General features: G+C 51.2%; 1 protein-coding gene across 3 annotated transcripts in view; it reads right to left on the bottom strand.

Moving 5' to 3' along the window:
* GTPBP1 (GTP binding protein 1) overlaps positions 1-21,904 on the bottom strand; it is a 34,474-nt gene extending 12,570 nt beyond the window's left edge. The window contains exons 1-11 of one of the 3 annotated variants that reach the window (XM_043562607.1): positions 20,436-21,904; positions 17,293-17,404; positions 11,382-11,562; positions 10,400-10,748; positions 6,994-7,117; positions 6,047-6,161; positions 4,163-4,307; positions 3,849-4,031; positions 2,889-3,024; positions 2,132-2,310; positions 585-785 (exon numbers count right to left, since the gene is read on the bottom strand). In XM_043562607.1, the coding sequence (XP_043418542.1) occupies positions 585-785; positions 2,132-2,310; positions 2,889-3,024; positions 3,849-4,031; positions 4,163-4,307; positions 6,047-6,161; positions 6,994-7,117; positions 10,400-10,748; positions 11,382-11,562; positions 17,293-17,404; positions 20,436-20,627 (1,917 nt within the window). In that variant the 5' untranslated portion in view covers positions 20,628-21,904. Of the gene's footprint in view, positions 1-584; positions 786-2,131; positions 2,311-2,888; positions 3,025-3,848; positions 4,032-4,162; positions 4,308-6,046; positions 6,162-6,993; positions 7,118-10,399; positions 10,749-11,381; positions 11,563-17,292; positions 17,405-19,804; positions 20,059-20,435 lie in introns of those variants that run through there. The other 2 variants (XM_043562608.1, XM_043562609.1) reach the window with 2 other exon arrangements.
* Positions 21,905-22,308: the final 404 nt, after the last annotated feature.

The raw sequence follows: 22,308 nt of genomic DNA, 5'->3' as shown, positions 1-22,308 counted from the left end.
AAAACAGAAAGGCAGGTCCAAGCAGAAGTTTCCTTCTCCAAAGCGGGGTCAGATGGAGAAGACACCGGAAGGAGCAATATGAGGGGGCGAACGGGACAGAACTGGGGGACAAACCTAACAGGAGATGCCGAGCGACAACCACACTGACACGGGGCCCAAGGCCACCTACTCCACCCCTGCCATGCAGGACGACCCTCTAAGGCAGGGCCTTTCCAACCTTCTGGACCACCACAGACATACCCCACTCCCCCCGCCGACACAGACGGCAAGCACTCTTACTCAGAGAGGGAACCCCTGACAATTTTCTATTCTGATTATTGACACCAAATGCTAAGCAGGACCGACTAAACTGGGCTTTCTACAGTGTTCGAAGAATGCTCTGCCTCAAGAGACAACCAGCACACATTTAGCACTCACGTGCCAAGAGCTGGAGGGGAGGCACCTTCTATGAACTGCAGACACGGCAGCTGAGCACAGGCTGCCCGAAGCTCTCCTGTCACCCCCACCGGCTAGAGGAACAGCCACCCTCCCACTGCCACCCTGAGGTGGTCAGGGGACCAGACTGGCCCGAGAAGTCCACTCACCTGTGCCTGGAGACCGCTGGACAAAGCCGGCTGCCCCGTCCCTAGAGAGCAAGCTTCATCTCCAGGAGGGGGTGCCCCCACTGCTGGCCCTCCAGACGGGCCTCCCTCTTCTCGCTTGGCCAGGGGGCCCTTTTTTGTTGACTGCATTTTAATCTGCTGGGGCTTCGAATTCATCGGGGAGTTGTTGGTGGTCTGGAGGAGCTGCAGGAGTCAAGGAGTTGAGGATGGGGCCGGAGCTGCAGGCAGTGACGTCAGCTCCGCTGCCCAGGCCCTGTGCCTCCGCCCCCAGGGACCTCCCCCTCCCTGGCCTGGCTAGCCCTGGGCGAGGTGGGCGGTAGGGAGGCCGTGACAGCGGCAGCCGGATGAAGGGAGGTCTTCATTCCCACTCAGTGTCTCGGGGCTGCTCCAACCCAGGCTGACGTCTTGCCTGCCTCAGCCCAGCCCAGAGTGGCTCTATCCTAGCCCCTGCCCCAGCTGCTCTTCCCGCAGACCACTGTGAATCTTGTCAACCCCCCACCTAGCCTCGCTCCTAGCTGGGGTCCAGCCTGCCCAGAACCTTGTGAACCCAACCTGAGGCTCTCTTCCTTGCTAAGCTGGCTGAACTCCTCAGGGAATCAACTGAATCTCCTGCTGCCCCTGTGACAAGAGTCTGGGGCAGGCTTTAACTTCAGGCCTCCCAAAGAAACCACCTGAATGCCTCAGCACCTGGAAACATCCAGAGTGTGGCTTTCATGAATCTTAAGAGCTCCCACCCAGGAGAGACTGATTTAAAGCCTTCCCTTGTGGTCTAAGTTCAATCTCAAAGCAGGGAGGAGGCCTGGCTACACCCCCAAGGGCACTATGGCACGTGCTGGCAGCTTCTGCCACTCTCAGCCAGCCCCAGAGGCAAGCAGCCTTCAAAGATACGATCTTCCACCCACAGTACAGCCCTTGGAATTGCCTGGATGAGCCTGAGAAAGGCCATTCTGGAGGCAAGGCCAGCCTGAGGTGGATCCCAAGATCTCACACAGGCTGTTTAGAGCAAGAATCAAACCACTCTATCAACTGCCCCTACCCAAGAACACGGGTGAAGCCTGCAGAGGGCATGAAGTGGGCTCCACGACACAGAAACAGCTCAAGCCCAGGCACCCTAGCTGTCCAACAGTCACTATATCCTGACCCACTGCCGTCAGGGTGCCCCCCCTCCCCCAGCCAGGCCACTGGAGCCTATGCCTGGCACCTCGGAGGCCGACCATAGCTAGGACCAGACACTTTCCTACCACTGTTTCCTAGGTAGGACAGCCAGGCATCAACCCCACCTTCTCTCCTCCACAGTGACCACCAAAGCCCAGGGAGGCAGAAGGCCCAGAGACACCTCTCGGGAAAGAGAGAACATGGCACCGAGGCCACACCTGAGCACTGTTTCAGCTCTCCCAAGGCAGGAACTAGTGCCTCTGTCCCTGACAGTTAGCAGGATTCTGCAGGGCTTCTCCTGTTGTGCTCAGTCTGAGAATGGGATGGTCCCCAGGACTCCCTGGGACTGGGCAAAGAGGTCCTCCCGGCCATACCTTGGTGATGGTGCCCACGGCCTTGGTGCGGCCTTCCCGAAACACCAGCCGCTGGTCTATGTGCAGGTACTCAGGGGTCTTGATGAAGCGGAAGTGCACCGTGGCCTTGTCCCCGGTGCGCAGACAGTCCTTGTCCATGCTCAGAATGGTGGCCGTCTGCCGGATGCTCCCGCAGTGAACTGTCAAAAGAGCCAGGAGGTCAGGATAGGACTCAGCTGCTCAGTGGCCCCCAGGCAGGAGAGAGAGCACGGCACGCGCTTGAGCTGTGGCCAGCTACAGGCCTCAGGGGACCGCGTGTGGCCAAGCGAGCTGGAGGTCCGCTCTTTGGTCTGCTCCTGCTGCACACTGTCAGACCCCACCTGTCCCCGGACCCACAGTCTTGGTCCCCAAATACAGGGCACTCTGTTTGCGTGTGTACCTTCTCTAGACTGTTGGCCTCTTGACAGCAGAGTTTGTCCATCTCTTTGTTCCTGGCACCCTGGCAACACTGCCTGCACATAACAGGCCGACGTTTGCTAACGGAGTGAGTGTGAGGCTCTTGAGGGCAAGTCCGGGTCTCCAGAGCCCGACACAGAACCGGCACTCAGCTAATGTGTGCAGGAACTGATTAAACCCTGCGGCTTGTGGGCAGAACAGAGGGGAAGGCATCACCAAACGGAATGGAGACCTGACTCTGGGGTTTGGGGAGCTGTTAACACTTTGCTGAGGGAGTTAGAGCAGAGGGCCTCCTGGGCTGGCAGTGCCCTTAGACACCTACCCATGGCCTGGTAGCGTGGACTGATCGTGGTGGGGTGGTGGAGGACAAGGATCTCGGCCTCAAACTCCCAGGACGCTTGGGGATTCAAGCGTGGGGAAACCATCACCATGCCCTTGCGGATGGACGAGCGCTTGATCTGAAAGAAAGAGGGAATCCCAGACCTCAGGGATAATGATGCCCAGGATTCTATCCCCTGGTCCCGGAGGACCAGGCGTCCCCTCTGGGAACGAAGACCACCCCAGCTCAGCCTTGCCCTCTCTCTGCACTGGACCACAGGCCTTCCAGGTGGACAACACAAGGCCGGCTTAAGTGCTATATGGAAAGCTTAAACACTGCTCTGCGGGGCAGCGGGGGCGGGGAGGGGTGGTTGTGTCAGGAAAGGCTTCACACAGGAAGTGGCATTTCAGCTGGGCCTTGATGGATGAATAAGAATTAAGTGGAGGTGAGAGGGCACAGGCAGGCGAGTGTGCAGATGTCAGAGACAGGGTGAGCATGATGACTGCTGGAGGGAGTAAGGAAATCCCATTCCACTGGTTAATTTGGTTGGCAGGGAAGGCAGGTGACCCTATAGCTAGCGCTCATCCCAAGTCCTGAGGGATGGAAGGCTGAGTGGGAGGAGGATCTGGCATGGATCCCAATGGCCCTTTGCAGTGGGACCATCTGCATAGGAGGGAAGTGTCTTTCTGACCTCACCACTGAGTTTGGGGGACCCTCCTCAGGCACTAGAAGGGGGAACAGAGCTTAGGAGGCAGGTAGGCCTGGGTTCAAGTCCTGGCTATAGCACTTACTAGTTGTGTGTTCCTGGGTAAGTCCCTTGGGCTCCCTGAGCCCCCGTTTTCTCACCTGTAAAAGTGAGGTCAGTAATCCCTGCCTTACTGAGCAGCCAGGACAACTGCAGATGGCCCTGAGCCTAGCGTAACGGAACCCGAGGGGGCTGTTCTTAATATTCTAGACACTCACCTTCTTCAGCGCAAAGGAGGCCGTCTGGCCCCCCCGCACCTCCTTGACAGGCATGCGCTTGCGGTGGATTGATTTGACAGCAATGGACAGGAAGTTACCCAGGGGATCTGGGCCCAGCAGCAGTGTGTCATTCAGCTTGATCAGGCCTCTCAGTGTTGTCCCCGACACCACTGTCCCCACACCCTGCAGAGAAGGCCAAGGCCCAGTAAGTCTATGCCCACTCAGACCCTCCCCACCGTATACTTGTCCTGATGCCCCTGTAGGAAGTGCCCACCCAGTCTCCCACGCCGCTCGGTCCACCAGAAGCCACTCACTGGGACAGAGTAAGTGTCGTCAATCTGAAACTCAGCGGGCTCTTCCTCTCGGTAGCTGGTGCGGGGGGAGAGGAGGTTGAGGAACATCTTCAGCAGATCTAGGTTCTCACCTGTGACGTTGGAGATCTGGAATATCGGGCACATCCTAAGTGGAGGGTGGAGAAAGACAAAGGAGCTCAGATGGCCAGCTCCTGGGTGACAGGGTGGGAAAGGTAAGCACGTGCTGCTTGCTAAGGGCCCCCGGCCTCCTAGGGCTCTACGCCTCTGCCCTGGCCTTCCAAGGGCTGGCCAGGCCTGCTCGAAGGCCTTCTTCCCTCACTCAGCTTTCTCTCTGAAATCTGTCCCCTCGTCCCTGTCCTTCCACCACTGCTCTATTTGGGGCTCGTATGACTGCCTCTTCTTCCTAAAGCACACACATGCTTGTTTAAAATTTTTACCCGCCTTTCTGCTGCAGAGGAGACAGCCTGAATTCCCTCTTTCCAGCATGTCGGCAGGTTTATTTCCCTCAAACTCCTGTCTGCCAGCCAGACCAGAGAACCTTTGCTTCTCCCGAAAGCCTAATACTTTTTTGCTCCCCGTGTGCATCTTCACTCTGATCCTCCTGCCTGAATTTCTTCCCTTTTACCCAACTAAAAAACCCTCTCATCCTTCAGAGCCCATCTCCAATGCAGATTTTTCCAGGAAACCCTTCCCAGATGGGCACTCTTGACTCCTGCCAGCTCTTGGAAAACTTTTTGTGTCTGGTACATGTGACTACATCTCAGTTTCCATCAGTCATTACAATAGGCTCTCTGTCTCCTATCCAGGGTTAATCAGAGTTTTCAAGATTGGGAATTATGTAGTCTCCATAGCTTCTAGAATAACACCTGCACAGAAGAGGCGCTCAGAATGAAATGAAATGAAATGAAATGAAATGAAATGAAATGAAATGAAATGAAATGAAATGGGGCCAGCTGAAACATACCCCCTCTGCTGGCCACCTGGTGGTACCGAAGACAGCATCAGGGCACAGCCATACACCAAAATGCCAGGCTGCTCTGGGTTCTGTACTACAGAGCAAGCCAGGAGGCGATGGCTCCTAAGCAGCCCCCAGACTCTGGGAAAAGGAGCAAACTTAACAAAGTTCACTATTATCAAGAGAGTAGCTCTCTGACCAAGGAGGTGACCACCCTGAGGACAAAGACTGCCTGAGTTAACTGTGAATCCTCAATGCCCGGATGAAGAACCTGGCACAGAACAAACATCCAATAAATGTCTATGGAATCAAAGGATACACTAATAAGTAAATGCCAAAGCTGATCTGTGAGGAGACAGCTTTTGGGGGACAACAGTATAAAAAATTAATAATAAGGGGCGCCTGGGTGGCTCAGTCGTTAAACGTCCGACTTCAGCTCAGGTCGTGATCTCGCGGCCCGTGAGTTCGAGCCCCGCGTCAGGCTCTGGGCTGATGGCTCAGAGCCTGGAGCCTGCTTCGGATTCTGTGTCTCCCTCTCTCTCTGGTCCTCCCCCACTCACACTCTGTCTCTCTCTCAAAAATGAATAAACATTAAAAAAAATTTTTTTTAGTTAATAATAAGTTATAAAAATGGCTGCGTTTGTATCACACAGCAGCCAGACACAGGGCTAAGTGCTTTACATACATCATTTCCAACACTTATGAGAACGCCATGGAGAAGGGAATATTATTCCCATTTCACAGGTAAGAAGACACTGAAGCCTCAGCTGAGAGTCCAACCTCAGCGAGGCCAGCACCTCAGAATATGGGTGGCCTGACAGAACTTCTGGGCCAACTGCCCGGCTGGGAGAAGCTGTACTGAGCCCAGAATCTTCTAGTCCATCCCCTCTCTATGCCTGCCCAGAAGTGAGTGCTCACTACCCACTTACCTCTCAGAGCTGAAGTTGGAGGCCGTAACAATCACATCATCCTTGCTCTGTACCAACACAGGGATCTTCCGGCAGCCTGGCGACTTCAGCAGGCGCTGTAACAGCTTCAGGGTTTCTTAAAGGGTGAAATGGAACACAATTAGGGGGACACAGCTTCCTCTTTGGCCAGGCTTCCAGAGCAAGACTGGTCCACTCCTTACGGACATAAGCGGGAGACAGATGGACAGACCAGCGTTAAACGGCAGCCCTGGAGAAGCAAAAGGAGGATCGAGACCTGGGGTGGGTAGGTGCCTGCTAGGGTTAAAAAGAGCACAGATAAGGCCTCTCTGGTAAGGTTACAAGTCTGAAACCGGTCAGATTTCTCCAGAGTCTCTAAAAGACCCACATCCTGTAAGCCACGACAAAGCCAATGTTCTCAGAACGTTCTGCTTCCTCGATAAAAATTCATCTGACAAAGGACCTCTAAGACATTTACACATCCACAGAAGCCCTTAGGAGGCATTCCAAAAGGACACCTCTCTACTTCTCATCTACCGTCTGCAGCAGTGAGGAAGAAATGTGAGGCTGTTCTGAAGCCTTTGGTGATAGAAGGCAATCAGACCCTCTGCCCAAATGTCTCCATAGATATCCCCTGTTTAGATGCTAAAAGCCAAGGCCCTGGCCCCGTGGCCAGCTGAAAAGAGGCGCCAGATCAGGGATCTCAAGAATCCTATATTTGGAACCAGAAGGAACAAAGAGCAGGGCATCATTCGAGGGTGTGCTCAGACCAAGAGCTAAACAGAGGAGGAAGCAGAAGATTCCCGGTTGACGGAAATCCAGACCAAGGTCTGAGCACAAGGGAAAAAAGCAAAAGATTCTGGGCTGAAGCCCTGGCAGCACCACCAAGGAGCCACGGTGGGCGACAGGCCCAAACAGAGAGACTGCTGCTAGCTGCAAGCTTCACTTACCTTGTAGGATGTTGGCAGGACACATGTCAATCTTGGTGACCACCACAAAGACAGGCACATTGAGTGCCAATGCCAGGCCCAGATGTTCCTTGGTCATCCCCACGATGCCAGCATTGCTCCCCACCTGCCCCAACACAGAAGCAACGGTCAGGACAAGGGAGACAGAGTAAGGGTGAGCACAGGGGCTCGAAGAAGGCTGGGGTAAGAGAGAGCTCCCATCTCTGAGGCTTCCATCAGAACAGGACACATGGGGGAGAAGTCTTGGGCCGGAAACCAAGTAGCTGTAGATGGAAGCTGGGCTAGGCACCAATGGCTTTGACCTCTGATTTAACGATGTAGGCTATCCAAATCAGAGGAGACTTGGAAACGATAAAAAAGACAAACTCAGACAGTCTGGGAAAACAACCCTCTAGAGCCATCAAGGATACGTTCAGTTTAACATCACTGGCCTCCAGTTCCCTGGTCTATAAAATGGAGCAGTAATGACACCCACTTTAGAGGGCCTGTTAAGGTTCAAGTGTCATAACATACGTCAGAGATCCAATACAACCGGCACGAATGAGGTGTTCAGGCAATGGCAGCTGTTGTTATTGTTACTGGTCCTTCCCGTAACAGTAAACATTTTAAAATATCACCATAAAGGCTGCCGAAATAAACTAGGGCACATGTACAAGTGTGCCATACAAAACATACCAAGCATGCTATCCAGAAGAAAGAGAGACTCCTATCTACTGACATGGGTTAATCTCTAAGACATGTTTTTAAGAGGAAAAAAAAGGCAAGGTGTAGGTAGCATGCTACCGTTAAAAGGGTGTAGAATGGATCAGGGTTTGAAAAAAGCAGCTTTAAGAAACTTGGGGAACATCTGAGATAATATAAACACTTAGAGCCTAGATATTGGAGGGCATTAGGGAACTCATGTGCATCTTCCCAGCTACAGTAACAGTAGGAGACAGTCCTTACTTTTAGGAGCTGTGTGCTAAAGTATTTGGGGGTCAAGAGTCACAATGCCTATAATCTTTCAAATGGCTCAACCGAAACAACAAAAACACACATATGCATCCATCACAAACACAGATGAACACAGCAAAATGTTAATGGTTGTTGAATCCGAGCTGTGGGTCGATGGTGTTCGCTGTACTATTCCTTCAACTTTCCTGACTGTCTGAAATTGGAGGGAGAGAATACATCCGCATTTGCTGGTATGATTACAAAATATCTCTGGAGACTACATACGAAACTGGAAATACTGGTTGCCCTGGAGAGGAAACGGAACAGAGGAGGAAGGGAGACATTTCAGTAGAAGCATTTTGGTGTCTTTTTGTCTTTGTGCCATAAGAATGTGCTACTTACTAAAACTTACTAAAGTTGAATTCCAGTTGTTATGACGGGGCACCCGGGTGGCTCAGTCTGTTGAATGTCTGACTCTTGATTTTGGCTCATGTCACGATCTCACGGGTTGTGAGATCGAGCCCTGTGTCAGCCTGTGTGCTGAAGGCACAGAGCCTACTTGGGATTCTCTCTCCCTCTCTCTCTGCCCTTCCCCTGCTCCTGCGCACATGCTTGCTCTTGCTCACTCGCTCGCTCTCTCAAAATAAATATTGTCATAACATATTTACATAGCGTTTAATACATTCCAGAACGGTTTCTTCCCTTTTTAAAATGTTTTAAAGTTTATTTATTTGAGAGAGAGAAGCACAAGTGGGGAAGGGGGAGAGAGAGAGGGAGAGAGAATTCCAAGCAGGCTCCGAGCTGTTGGCGCTGAGCCCGACCATGGGGCTCGAACTCACTGACCGTGAGATCATGACCTGAGCCGAAATCAAGAGTTGGATGCTTAACCGACTGAGCCACCCAGGTGCCCCTTACATTCCAGAACGGTTTCAAGCGATGCCCTTCATTTGATCGCACTTCACAGGTGAGCCGCCATCCCACTGACACAGACGTCCTCTGCCATGTTCCCTTCTGCTCACACCAAGACTCCTCCTCTCTCTTCCTTCTAATTCTTCCCGTTTCTTCCAACCACCTTTCCTATCCAACCCAGACTTGTTTGCATTCTTTACAGCTGGGATAAGAGAATGCTCTAACGCTCTGTTGTCTATATATTTTATAGACTCCTTCCCCCTCCACCCCCCGGAAATTTATTATCATGGAGCCATGATGATTTCATGTTTTCTACAGAAACTTTTAATATTTGGATTATAGCCTCAAAGTCAGATAATGTATAACATTTCATCTAGGGTGAAGGTATTTCCTTTAATTGCCCTTGTTCCCTATACTTAGTTAGAAACATGCCTACTTTACACTGGTTTCTACACCTTTCTTAACACAAACCCAGCAATTCCCCCAAATACGCCCTATGGCTCTTCCTCTGAAACCCCTTCTTGTGGAAGTTTTTCTTAGCCCAAAGTTGGTGGTGGCCCCTGAAATGCTCAAGGATATGGGAGATCCTGATTTAATGAGATCCCAAGAACCTTGGGAAGAGAGCCACCAAGAGTGTTCACACATATGCTCTGCTTCTTTACTCTCCAGTTTGGGGAGAATTTGCCTGAGAACCTGTGTTTGTGGGGCAACTTGATCAGTTATGCTCTCAACAGATGCTTGTGTTTACTACACTTATTAATACAGGCAGCTGGAGGAACCAGGAAATGGGGAAGGGCTTTGAGAAGCACTTGCCAAAGGAAAACTTGCTCACTTGTGCTCTCCGTGGAAGCTGTGAAGCTGTGTGCAAGGCAGTGGGCCTCACAGACTCCCACACGCTGTCCAGGGAAGAAAATCAATGGGACCCAAATGGAAACTTTGCAACATGATCCAACACAGAAGCCTCTGCCCCCTTTCCTTTTCAGTTGATCTATATTTCGATGAGTTGCCAAAAAATCTACTCACTGCACTGTAAGCTCTACGGGAGCCCGGGGTGGCCCTGTATCCTTCAGGCCCCAGGAACGGTGCCAGGCACACGGGAGCCTCTCCTCCCAGGCTTTGACAGAGGTGACCTCCCGGGCCCCTCTTGACTGCCGTCTGTGCTCTCTTCCATTTCTTCCCAGGTTCGTCTCGTCTCTGGGGGTGTCACCTAGTATCACCTCCGCAAAGCAGCCTAACCCCGCCACGGGAAAACATTTCTGAAGGTGGTAAGTGAGCCCCAGGAGAAACCCTCCTCTATGCCTCTCTGAAAAATAAAACAGGTCTGCAACCAGCACCAGGGGGAGAGATCGAGGTGCGTACACCACCAAGGTACAAGACCACAGCACTCAGGGGACCAGGCAACCCTGTAAAATGTGTCATCCTTACCCAGGGTCAAAGCCCCGAATCAACAGGCCTCTGTCGCAGAACAATCTCTAGCACTCGCGCATCACCACCTCCCAAACAACCCAGCTGGAGCCTCCCCTCCTCAGGAGTGCTTCCCACTTACCATGAGCATGCAGAAGTCCGGCAAATGACCTGTCATGCCAAAGACAGTGGTCTTCAGGTACTTCTCATGGCCAGCCAAGTCGATGAAGGTAATGACCTTAGTGGATTTCTCACAAATCTTTGTCCATTCCAGGCTGCCACCATGGCTGTCTGGCTTATTTACCACATTGCCTTCACTGTCAAAGCCCAGGATGTCGTTGCCCACGCTGCTGGTGCGACCAGATTCAATCTCATGTTTGTGGCGGAAGAGTTTTTGGCGGGCAAAGCCTCGGCCGTTGTCCAGCTCCCCGTGGGTCAGGACCCCCAAAAGCGTGCTTTTGCCGGCATCCACGTTGCCTACCACTGCTACCCTGCATGTACACGAACCCATACATCCTTGTGAGAGTTAGTGGGTAAGCAAAGTGAACCCGAGTACCTGGATCTCTAAGGACACACTGCCCCTGAGCCTCTGCAGCCCACTGCTCCTCCCACTCGTGGCTGAGCACATTGGGAATGTCCCTGGAAGCTCAGCCTCCAGAGTGGAAAGAATTATTTCGGAGGAACTAGACTCCCGTCACGATGGCCTTCTCTCTTGACGTCCACTAGCCTCCTCAAAGCTGCCAGACAGGAGCCCCAAGCCGGCAGAGGCACAAAGTGCTCCCCTCCAACATCCTGGTTTTCAGCCTCACAGGTTGATTAGATGAGACAACGTAGCCTCAGATAAGAAAAGGGTGCCTGGGTGGCTCAGTCGGTTAAGAAAAGGCAGCCCACACAATGGCCACAAATGGATGGCTGGCCTCCACTCTTACCAAACGGAAATATTTAGGGAGGGGGAAGTACAGAAGCAGAAAACGGAGCTATCATATCTCTGGACACTCTTTCTGGCCTCAGAAAGGGAAGGAGTGTCAAGTGCCAGAGGTTCAATCACTGCTCTCCGTGAAGCCCTAGACCGCAGGGTCACGCAGGGGTTCAGAACCCCTGAACTGTTCCGAAGGCCTCCTCACCTGACCTCCAGGAAGTCATTGTCTCCTACTCGTTTCCGGACCAGGTAATCACGCACACGGCCCCCCGCTTCTTGGCGTTCCCGCAGGAGGATGACATCAGCCTCTATCTGTTCCGCCATGCTCTTCACTGTGGCGTAGGAGGCCTCCATGTCAGCTTCACTCAGTCCATACTCAGTCCCATCTGGTGACAAGAGCCCAGACATCAGCCTGCCAACAAGTCAGCCGTTCAGCCACCCCCACCAAACCGCACCCCCCTCCCCCCCGCCCCCACCGACCCCAGGCACTGGAGAACAACACCGCTCTCTCTGACACTTTTCAAAAACTTGGGCACACACAGAGTTAATAAATAATAGTGCCGCGGGCTTCCCCTTGAAGCAGGGTATTCGTTAATTCATTCAACAGTAATCACTAAGACTCTCCAAGGTTTTATGCCAAGTCTCATGCTGGGTACTGGGAGTACAGGTGCCCTCGGCGAGCTCACAGCCCAGCGGGAGAGACAGAAAATTAATTAATTGCAATACAACTTGAGTGCTTTACTATAGAATTATACAAAGGGAATGTAAAGTGTAAGCAACTAGCACAGCCTAGGGAAGCTGAGGACAGCTCTGCAGGATGCCGAGTCCAAGCTGGGTCTCCAAGTATGAAAAATGGGCCTACGGAGAAAGGAGTAAAAACATCCTAGGCAGAGGAGCAAAGCACGGAGCATGGCAGATCACGGCACATTCAAGGACCAATAAGCAGCTCGGTGTGTTGGGGAGCAGGATGTCAAGTGGTGAGAGACCCTATAAGGGGTGAGAGCCGTTAAGAGCAGACAGACACCAGACGGCAGCAAAACACATTATGTACCAGGCAGTGGGAAGCTTTGGGAGTTTAGGCAGGGGTGTAACACGATCAGATTCACTGTGGGCTAGAAAGAGGTCTTGAGCAGCGACAGAGAGTGTGCACTGGCAAGGGAGAGACCAGAGAGGGGGAGCCCGGTTAGGAACTAATTCTAATAACCCAAGCAAGAAATGATGAGGACAGGAGGCAAAGGAAAGTTGGGAGAGAATTTAAGAATGATTTTAGGGATAGATTTTTAACTGAGGTGGCTCAGGTGAAACATCCAGCAAGTAGCCGGAAAAAAGGAGTCTGAGCTCAGAATGAGGAAGGGAGTCCAACGGAAAGACAGGGACCAATCAACCAAATCACCTGAGTGTCTACTGTAAGGTAATCCCTGCGAGGTGCTTTCAACTTGGGATCGTTCAGTTCCTCCCACAAGAGCTCGTCGGCTTTTCCTCCAGCCTCTGGGTCTCAGAGAGTGAGTGCCTCTGCCCCTTCCCCAGGCTAATCCCCCAGCATGTGCCCAACCCCTTCTCTTCTACTGCCTCTCAAAGACTTTACGCTGCCTCTTCCCACCCCCTCTTCCCTTCTACCACCAAGCACCTCAAGGGAGTGATCACACCTGCTGACTGTATTTCTGAGGACTCTAGAAGAAATTAATTTTCAAGTCATTAATGGCCTTCAACCACTCCTCTAATGCCCTTTTTACTTGACCCCCTACAACACTGGACACTGCTGGCTACCCTACCTTTGCTTCCCGAAGCACTTCCCTCCCATGCTGCCTGCCTATTGCCTGAACTCTTCTGATTTACCTCTCTACCCTCTGTCTGGTTCCTTCCTCTCTCAGTGGTCCTCTTCTCTAGCCTCTGAACATTTATTTCCCTTGGCCATCTCATCCTATGGCTCCAACCGTCACTTTGTAAACGACAAAAACACTCATTTCTAGCCCTGTCCTCTTCGAAGAGCTCCAGACTGGATTTCCAGCTGCATGGGTGAGAACTCTTAGAAGCCCGGCATCTAAACTCAACCACTCCACACCCCTTTTTAAACCACAGCACAAAAACGAACACTGCTAGTAAAGCACTTTAGTCCTCCGTGCAATCCTATGGGGTAAGCATTACTGTTCCTGTTTAGCAATGGGATAAACAGAACCCGGAGAGGTCTCAGAGCTGGTAGACAGCCAAGGGGCCGTGGGCGTTTGGGTTTTCTGATTCCAAACGTAGACCCTTTTCCTCTGGCCAGGGTTCCTCTTCGTGCCCGGCCAGTTCCTCCCTTGCCTTCCCGACTTCTGATGGCAACACTACCTTTCCAGTCACCCGGGCTCAACACTCATCCCTCCAGTCCTGATTCTAGCTTTACGCCTCGCCCTTCTGTCCTTGTCCCTGCTCTCCTGTTGCCAATCCAGTGCCACCAGCCCAATTCAGGCCCTGTTCCACCTCAAACACTACAAGACCCCTAGCTGGTCGTAGCACATCCGGCTTTATTCCCTGCAACCCATCCTGCATACACACAAGCTTAAGCTCCTAATCCAGGCACAGTTCTGGCGTTGTTACTTCCAAGTCAAACCCTCGGGCTCCCCCAGTCCAGTAGCAACCGGCTCCAGTTTCTTCAAGGTCTCCCCCATTTATCCCACACCTCCTCCTGTTTTGTCCCAATGCAAGTGGTTCAGTTACCATCCCTCCTTGTTCCCTACACTTCTTCAGATCTATTCCTTTGCTTACGTATTTCCCATCCTAGAAAGCACATCAGCACACCACACGCTACCCCCCTTGTGGAATAGGGTTCTGGATGCATGTCTTCCCCCACTATATACAAGGATCTTGAGGACAGGGTATCTCAAACATTCCCTGGATGCCCCATGAGGGTGCTTTTCCTCCATCAAGTCCTCAAATGTTTACAAAATGCAAAAAAAGAAAGAAAGAAAGAAAGAAAGAAAGAAAGAAAGAAAGAAAGAAAAGAGAAAAGAAAAGAAAAGAAAAGAAAAGAAAAGAAAAGAAAAGAAAAGAAAAGAAAAGAATACAGAGGGATTGGTTGGGCTGAGGAGTTCCCAAACTCATGGCCTACTTAGCTCTAGAAATCTTCTAGGTTAAAGAAGGCCTTACTGAAAGTGTTCCTAAGAGAAAGCCTGCTAACCTTGCCATTCTAGCCAGACTCCCAAATTCTATCCAACCTTCCCTGCTTCTGGTACAACAAAATGCTTCCGGGTCCTGTTTCACACCAAGGGGCAATCACGAACGTCACCTTGTCTATCCAGACCTCCCAGCGAATGCCCCTAGTCACATTACCCTTCTCCAGCGTGCACTGCATTGCTCATTCTGTAGGAGTAGAGACAAAGGCCAAGGAGAAAAGCTGTAGAGGTCCAATTACTTAAGGCCACATATTTAGCCATGCCCAGACCTAATCAGATTTCTGTCCTGCCATCTGGCTTACCTTTTCTGTATGCACTCTCCTCAACGTGCTTTTAGGATAAAAGTCTTAATTCCTTGATGTGGCGTTCAAAAACCATCAAGATGTGGGCCCTGCTGATCTGTCCAGCCTGCCCTCCTGATACTCCCAACCTCACATTCTATGCTCCCACTTTACAGAATCACTTTTGGTCCACCAACTATTCCACAATCACCAATGCCTCTGTGCCTCTGTGCATGTGGCTTTCTCAGCTCACTCACTACTGCCTCCATTTAACCTGGAAAACTCCTACTCCCCCTTTAGTATCGTTTCAAGGGGCACCTCCTCTTTGAAGCCCTTGCTGACTGCCCCCCAGAGACCTGACACTCCTCCTATTTCCCTGAACTTTTAATACAGGAGCTGGTTCTTAGAAAGCCATGAAAAATGAACAAAGTTCTTCTTGAAAAAAAATCTCCTGGTAAATCAACTCTACCCTGGAATCTTTAAAAAATTATTGCTGCCATGATTAATACCAGGTAACATTTCTGTGATACTATAGTCCAGTGTTAATCTTCGCCATGACCCACGGGACAGATTCTATTATCAACCCCATTTGGAGACAAGGAAAAGAGCCAGTAGGCAAATGGAGATCTACTACCAGGTGAGACCGCCTCCTTTTACAATTAGGAACGTATACTTAATGAACATATTACTCCGCCTAGAACTTTTTAACATCTAACTCACCCACACAAAACATCTCTGAGGTAGGGTGGGGAAGTGTGCCATCAACTCCATTTTACAGACGAAGGAAGTGATAAACAGAAGTAAAGCGCAGGAAGCCGGTAATGAAGCTGACCCCTGGGGGCCTTGCATCTGGTTTAGTCCTCTATTTGATGTTCAACTTGTTTAACTAGTTATGCTCTCTTTCTACCTCTAAAGAATTCCAGTAGGAAGGAGTCACTGAATCTAACAGCATCCAATTGGTGGATGCAAAGATAATGCTTGGGTGTGTAGATGTAATAATGAATACTGAACATCTTATGCTTTGCCACCGGAGGGTTAATTAGTTGTGAGTTGCCAAGGCATGGTAATGATGGGGGGGGGGGGGGGGGGGCGGCGGGGAAGGGCAGGGTCCTAAGAATACAGACCATCAAAGAACAGTCCCGATGCTTGTCAAAATTGGTCTAGATATGGTTTCTTCAATTCTACAAGCGTGAAGTGGCCTGAGAGTGGCTCATCCTAATACAGCAGGCCAGATGTGCACCTGAACAAAAGCTTTTAAAAGACTACCAACAAACCCCTGGTCACCAAATAGAACGGCTCTTTCTGAACCTGACTCTCCTTGCTGTCTTTAGCACTTGCCCCCTCCCCTTCTTGTCAGGCAACCTCTCAGTGTGTCTACCTCTCTGACCATGCTTTCTTTAAAGTGATAAGACCCAAAACTGGGAAGGCAGCAGCAAAGATGGAATGGAAGGGACGGATAGGAGAGACATTTCAAAGGAAAGCACAGCAGTATTTGGAGATCAAACCCTTCTTCCATACGTCAGTCTTGCGGCATTTCCAAATATTTTCTGCTCAGGTTATCTATGTATATACTATCTTTCTTCCCGGGTCGGAGGCCAGTTTATAAGTATCCAAAGTACTTTGCAACAGTATCAAGCCCTTAGAAGATACTTAACAGATCTTCTAGTCAAATAGCTAAAGAATGACTTTGAGTTTTTCTCCATCTCTGACTAAAAAGAATTATTACCTGCCTTTGCAAAGCCTGCATTCAGCAAAGAACTGTTCCTTTAATGACGCATCAAGGCCTACCAGGGCTTCCTGTGAAGACGACAGAGCCAAGTTCTGGTCCAGGCTAAATTCATAATTGTTAACAAGCCCAGCTGCCATTTCAGCAAAAATAATGTCATAATGAAGCAGGAGTAAGTAGGCCTTGTATCGAGGGAATATTTTTTAATACCTAACTTATCCACACAAAGCACCTCTGAGGTAGGGTATCCCTAGGAGTGACCAAAGGGGAGCGGGGGAAAGCCCAAGATAAAATTTAGAGGACTGCCTTCCTCTAAAACAGTGGGCCCCATTACAATGGAACAAGCAGGCTGGAGGACACCGATCAGCCCCTTCCGGAATGGTAACAAGGCTACACGCCTGACAGGATCTCACAGGGAGAAAAAGAAGACTTCTGTTCTCACAGCTAACCACAGCGAATGGTCAGTGTGGTCTGAGGCAAGGCGGTCGCGCCAAAGGGAGGAACGCTGGGTGTCCTTTTGTTGAAGACGGCAAGAAGAATCACGAAGGTTCTCTGCAAAACAGGTCATAACGGCGATGGGATCCGTAAACCGGGCCTAAAGAGGGAAGGGCCTAGAGCTGCCCAAGGAAGACTTAACTGCAGGCCTCACTGGGACTTGCTCTATTACCTGGGATAAGAAGTTTCCTCGCTTTGTGCTTTCCCTTTATGCAAATTGAGGGTACTGGAGACAGCAAGGAAGCATCTGTAGAACCGCCTGGACAGTGAATCTTTGGCATCAAGCATATTATGATCACTAAGGTGGGAGTTAGCATCACCGCTTTGTCCTTTTATGTCCTCCCAAACAGTTGTGCAGACACTAAAGAATCACTGCAGCCGACACAGGACCAGAAGTTGATAAAAGGACAATGTGCTCTAAATAATTTTTTAAAAATAAAGCGAAAGGAAAACTATGCTCACCTGATCCCTGCCCAATGACATATATGGTCTCTCCGCATCCCTCGTCCATCCTCTCCCACATCTGCCGAAGTAGGCTGTCATACTGCTCTGATGTAGGGCTCACTAGAACCAGCTAGAAGAGAAACCAACAGCCTTAAGACCACACTTACTAGAAGAGCAGCACAGCCAAGGTAGATCAGCAGCCTGACCAAAGACCCTGATGGAACCCCACAGCATCTTGATCTGAAATAACTACGCGGCCCCCCTCATGTCCTCTCTGCCTCCCCTGAAATAGCCTTTGAGCCTTAGCCTTTTAGGAATTGAGTTCTATGATGTACTAAAATGAGGATGTCCGAGCCACAACCCGCAGACAAAAGGGTGTGAGCAGCCTGCTTCCTGCTGCTTGACAGGAGGGGCAGGACCCACCACGACTGACAATGGGGCACTGTGGGGAGGCATTCAGGAGCCGTGCTTTGTTACCTACATGCCAAAGTCTGCTACCTGCACTTTGCAGTTCACCGGACAGAGAGCTCCTACCCTGCCAGTCCCGCCACCCTAGGCCACTGGTTCTCACAGTAACCAAAGAATTCGGTTCCATCTCGCCTTGGCAAGATCTTGATTATTTAGAATCAGCAGCAAAAACTGCCGCAAGACTCATCTCCAGCAACAAAACACCCATTGCCAGTAAGGCGGGTAGTTAGCACCATCATTCTGCAAATTTCTGTCAATAACGTGAAAATATACACTGCTTATTTGGGGAGGCCATTTAGCAATAGGTATGTCAGATTCCATTCTCTGACCGCTTGTGTGTGACCTTGGACAAAGAACTTAACCTCTCGGAGTCTCAGTTTTTCAATCTACAAATAGGGATTATACTACCTGAATCCTAAGGCCACTACAAAGACCAAGTAAGATAACATGTAAAAACACCTAGTCCACGGCTCAGTAAGTGGGAATTCGTTTCCTCCGCCCAATCAGCCCTGGGAAAACCTTCTCAGATGAAACTAGCCACTACAGTTCACTGATCATTTCTCCCTCTGAAAGCTCTCAGAACTTTTGGTCTCCGTAGTTCATTGTAGCAAGCGTATACACTTACAGCTTCTAGTCTTTTCCTCAGGAATCAACACATCCCTTCTCCCTCTCCACATTGTCAGTTTTTCTTTTCAATATCATCAAAATTTACAGACCTACGGCTTCTCAAGTTCAAAACAGTGAGAAGGACTTCCCCAGCTCTGCAATGAAGTAACACCTGCCTATCCCGGAACATTAAATGAGTTGGTCAGGAAATGACGGTACTACTCTCTTTGCAACTCTGCCTTGCACGTTCCCACCCTGTGTCTTCAGGATTCTTCAGCACCTTGACCATGAACTGACACCGGACTCATCTGCTTCTGAAGCAAGTGCATTTCTTACAAGTTCCTGAGTTGACTCGTTAGGGCTTGTACTTGTCAACCTGGGTGCTGCCTGGGTCTTTTGCTTCAAGCCCATGGCCTCACACATTGCCTCTGGCCATCCCTCTCTCTGAGCTTGGCTATTCTCATTACGGTAGTGGAGACAGCAGACAAGAAAGCTGTTAAAGAAGCCAGATAGCTGGTTTCTAGGTAGGCAGCTGAGACTAGAGGGAGAGAAAACAGTTGAAACTTGGTCGCTTAGGTTGCAAGGGAACTTCTCTCCGGTTTGGGTCAAGTTGCATGCAGTTTTGCCACCAGACTTTGACAAGGCATGAGTGTTTTCAAGGCTCGACAAACACGTTTCATTGTAACTATCCAGCAACAGGTAGGAGGTGTGGCATTGATGTTCTGTCTTCCACCCGCTGCTCTTTAATCTGCACAGGGAATTACCAGTTGTTCAGTTCCCATCAAACATTTACTGAGTAGTGTGTATCGGGCGCTATACTAGGGGTCTGTGAAAGAGACAAAATTCAATCAGGTAACTTTAAAGATCTCATTGGCTCTACATTCATGAATCAGGCAGCATCCTATCCAGCAAGGAGAAAGGAGCTCCATGTAGCTGTACAGAAAGCAAAGATTTTATAGGCAGAAATGAGGTGAGACAAGGTTATTAGGGCAAGAAAAGAAAGGATCCGTTTCAGGCAAGGTTACCTTCTCTTTGGGAAAAGCCGGGGGGGGGGGGGGGTGTCTTATCAGGCAGATTACCTCACTAGCACTGACCAAGAAATTTCACTCCTGGGAGAGGCTGAAGCTGCAACTAAGTTTTGCCGTTCTGGGGGCAAGTGACTCCATCCTGGGCCTGTTCTGTTTTGTTTTCTAACACGTCGAATACCTTTCTCATTTTTACAACATACTTGGACTTATAAATGATGTAGCTATAGAACTGAGAGGTTAAGAAACTTTCCCAAGGTCACAGAGCCTTTTTAAGTGGCAGGGCAGGAAAGGGAACCCAGCCCTGACTCCCAAATTGGCATTCTCTCCTTTATTGATGTTTAAGCACCTTCAAAACACCAGTCGCGTCTTCACTTACTGCTTCATTCGCACAATGCCAAGCAGAAGCCGAGCCCTTGATTCCCGCCTACCTTCTCCCAAGCTCAGAAGCCCCGATTTAAAAGGCCCTTCGTGATTCCATTCATACAGGATGAGGCTCCACTCCCAGGAGGGCGAGCTTACGGGTCCTGCCCGTCTTTCAGTTTTGGTTCGTCGAGCAGGAATTCCTCGGACAACCCTCCCTCCGACCGAGCAACTACTTTCGGTCTCCTTTCCCGACACCAGGCAGAGCCCCGGCGGCCTTCCTGCCCCCGGTGGGGCTGCCTGATCCTCCCGCGCCGCCGCTCCCCCTGCGCCAGCCACCTCCGACGCTCGGCTGGCTGCCGTCTCGGGGGAGGCGGCACCGCTCCGGGAGCGGGAGCGCAACCGCGCGGGGCGCTGCGGGCGCCCCCGTTCCACGTGGCCGAGCCGGGGGGCAGCGATCTGGGCGGCAGCCCGACGGCGGGAGGCCGGGTAGGCGCCGCCGGGGGAGGACGGCGGCGCGCGGCCCTCGGGGGCCACCCCCTCGCCCTCGGCCGGGAGCGGCAGACGCGTCCCGCACCGGCAGGTGGGCGGGCTCGGCCCGGCCCCTCCCGCCCCCGCCGGCGCCATCACCGTCGTCCCGGAGACGGCTCGGCCCACCGCCCTGTCCCCCGCAGCGCCGCCGCCGGCGCCCAGGCCTACCTTGCTGGTGAGGTCCAGCTCCGGCTCGCCGTTGAGCGCCTCGCCGTCCTCGCTGCAGTCCGAGTCGAAGCCGCCGTGGAGCCGGGCGGCAGCCGCCGCGGCCCTGGCCGCCCCCGGCGAGCTGGGCTCGGGGGCGAACATAGAGGCCGGGACCGGCGAGTCCATCGGGGAGCGACTCCGCTCCGCCGCCATCTTTAATAACTTAGGCTAATTCGTAGCCGGCCTCCCCTCCCTCCCCGGCGCATTTGCCTAATCTATGCGTTGCCCCGCCCTGCCCCTCATTGGGTAATTTATGCGCAACTTCGCCAGCCGCGTAAAGAGGGACACGTATCTCTAGCTAAGAAACAATCGACCAGGCCTCTTAGCCACCAATCACTGAAGCCCTTTCAAGTACCTGATGAATAATTAATGAGGCCCAAACCCCAACAACAAATGTCTGAGACGTCACGCGCCCGGATCGCAGCTCGGGAGGGGGCAGCGCCGCGTCCACGCTACCTGCCTGGAGCCTTCCAGCCAACGGGAGTGGGCAGAGTATGACTGACACAGCAGCCATCCAATAGGTGGCGGAACACACGCAACGTTTACCCTCACCGCCCCTCACTTCCCCCTTTCCCATAGGCGGTGCTCCGTTTCCAAATCTCAGGGCAAAACAGTCGGCGCGGAGAGCCTCGCGATGATGGACAGGGGCAAGGCCCAATCGAGTCACCGGATAGGTCCCGCGCCTCGGGCCACCGCCCACCGAGATAGTAAACTGCACGAGGCGCCTCCCTCCTCTCAACTCAATGACTCCGGGCAATCCCTGCCAGACCGAAATCCGACGTGCTGGCAACCTCCAGGCAATTTTAATAGTAGGATCGATGCCTGGAATACTATAGCAGCAGAGCGAGGCAATTAATTAAACGCTGACCTTAGGGAGAATTCTCCATTCACTGCCTCTGCGGAGAGAGCAATTACGGGACCAAAAAGAGGCAACCAGCTAAAATACAAGCCACAACTACCTCACCGCATTTGTGAACTGTGAAGCCAAGATCTAGGGTCTGTGAGGGTAGTTTCCAATGGATGATTCCTAAAGAGTAGAATCGGTTGTGGATAAGCCCCAATCCAAAATACTATCAGCACAAGTTTTAAGTACCTTTCCCGGTTTCAAACGTTTGAAAAGCTTGATAAAATTAGAGATTAGCCAAAACTCGCATATCTGGCCTTGGCCACTCGTCCCAGAGAGCAATCAAGAAAGAGCAGCCACTGAGACAGTAACCTATCCAAGATCCAGGGTTTGGAACACAACATTTAGTAAGAGTCGGGGTTCAAAATGGCCGTCAGTTTTAAGGAGCCACCTGATTAAAAAAAAAAAAAAAGAGGCAACTTCCACTTGCTCCTGTTTTCAACTAAAATCAAGCCTTTTTTCTTAAAAAAAAAAAAAAGGTTTTTAACGTTTATTTTTGAGACATAGAGACAGAGCATGAGCGGGGTAGGGACAGAGAGAGGGAGACACAGAATCCAAAGGAGGCTCCAGTCTGAGCTGTCCGCACAGAGCCCGACACAGGGCTCCAACTCATGGACCGTGAGATCATGACCCCAGCCGAAGTCTGACACTTAACCAACCGAGCCACCCAGACTGCCCCCACCCCCCTCTTTTTTTTTTTTTTTTTTTTTTTTACAATCAAGTCTTATGTGCACAAACAGCTGGGAATCTGGAACCAGAAGTCATTCAACTCCAAAGGTCTTGATAACAGCTCTTCAAATGCGTTTTTTCTTCTCTTGTTCTGGCTACATTGCTCGCAACTATCCTACCTATTACTCTATGAGGTAGTTAAAAACGTTAAAATCTTGATTTTGCCAAAAAGCCAAATATCAAGCGTTAGTAATCTAGAAT

This window comes from Prionailurus bengalensis, chromosome B4 (assembly GCF_016509475.1).
Source record: "Prionailurus bengalensis isolate Pbe53 chromosome B4, Fcat_Pben_1.1_paternal_pri, whole genome shotgun sequence".
Lineage (NCBI taxonomy): Eukaryota > Metazoa > Chordata > Mammalia > Carnivora > Felidae > Prionailurus > Prionailurus bengalensis.
The sequence above is the reverse complement of the archived record's forward strand: the minus strand, read 5'-3'. Positions and strand labels throughout refer to the sequence as shown.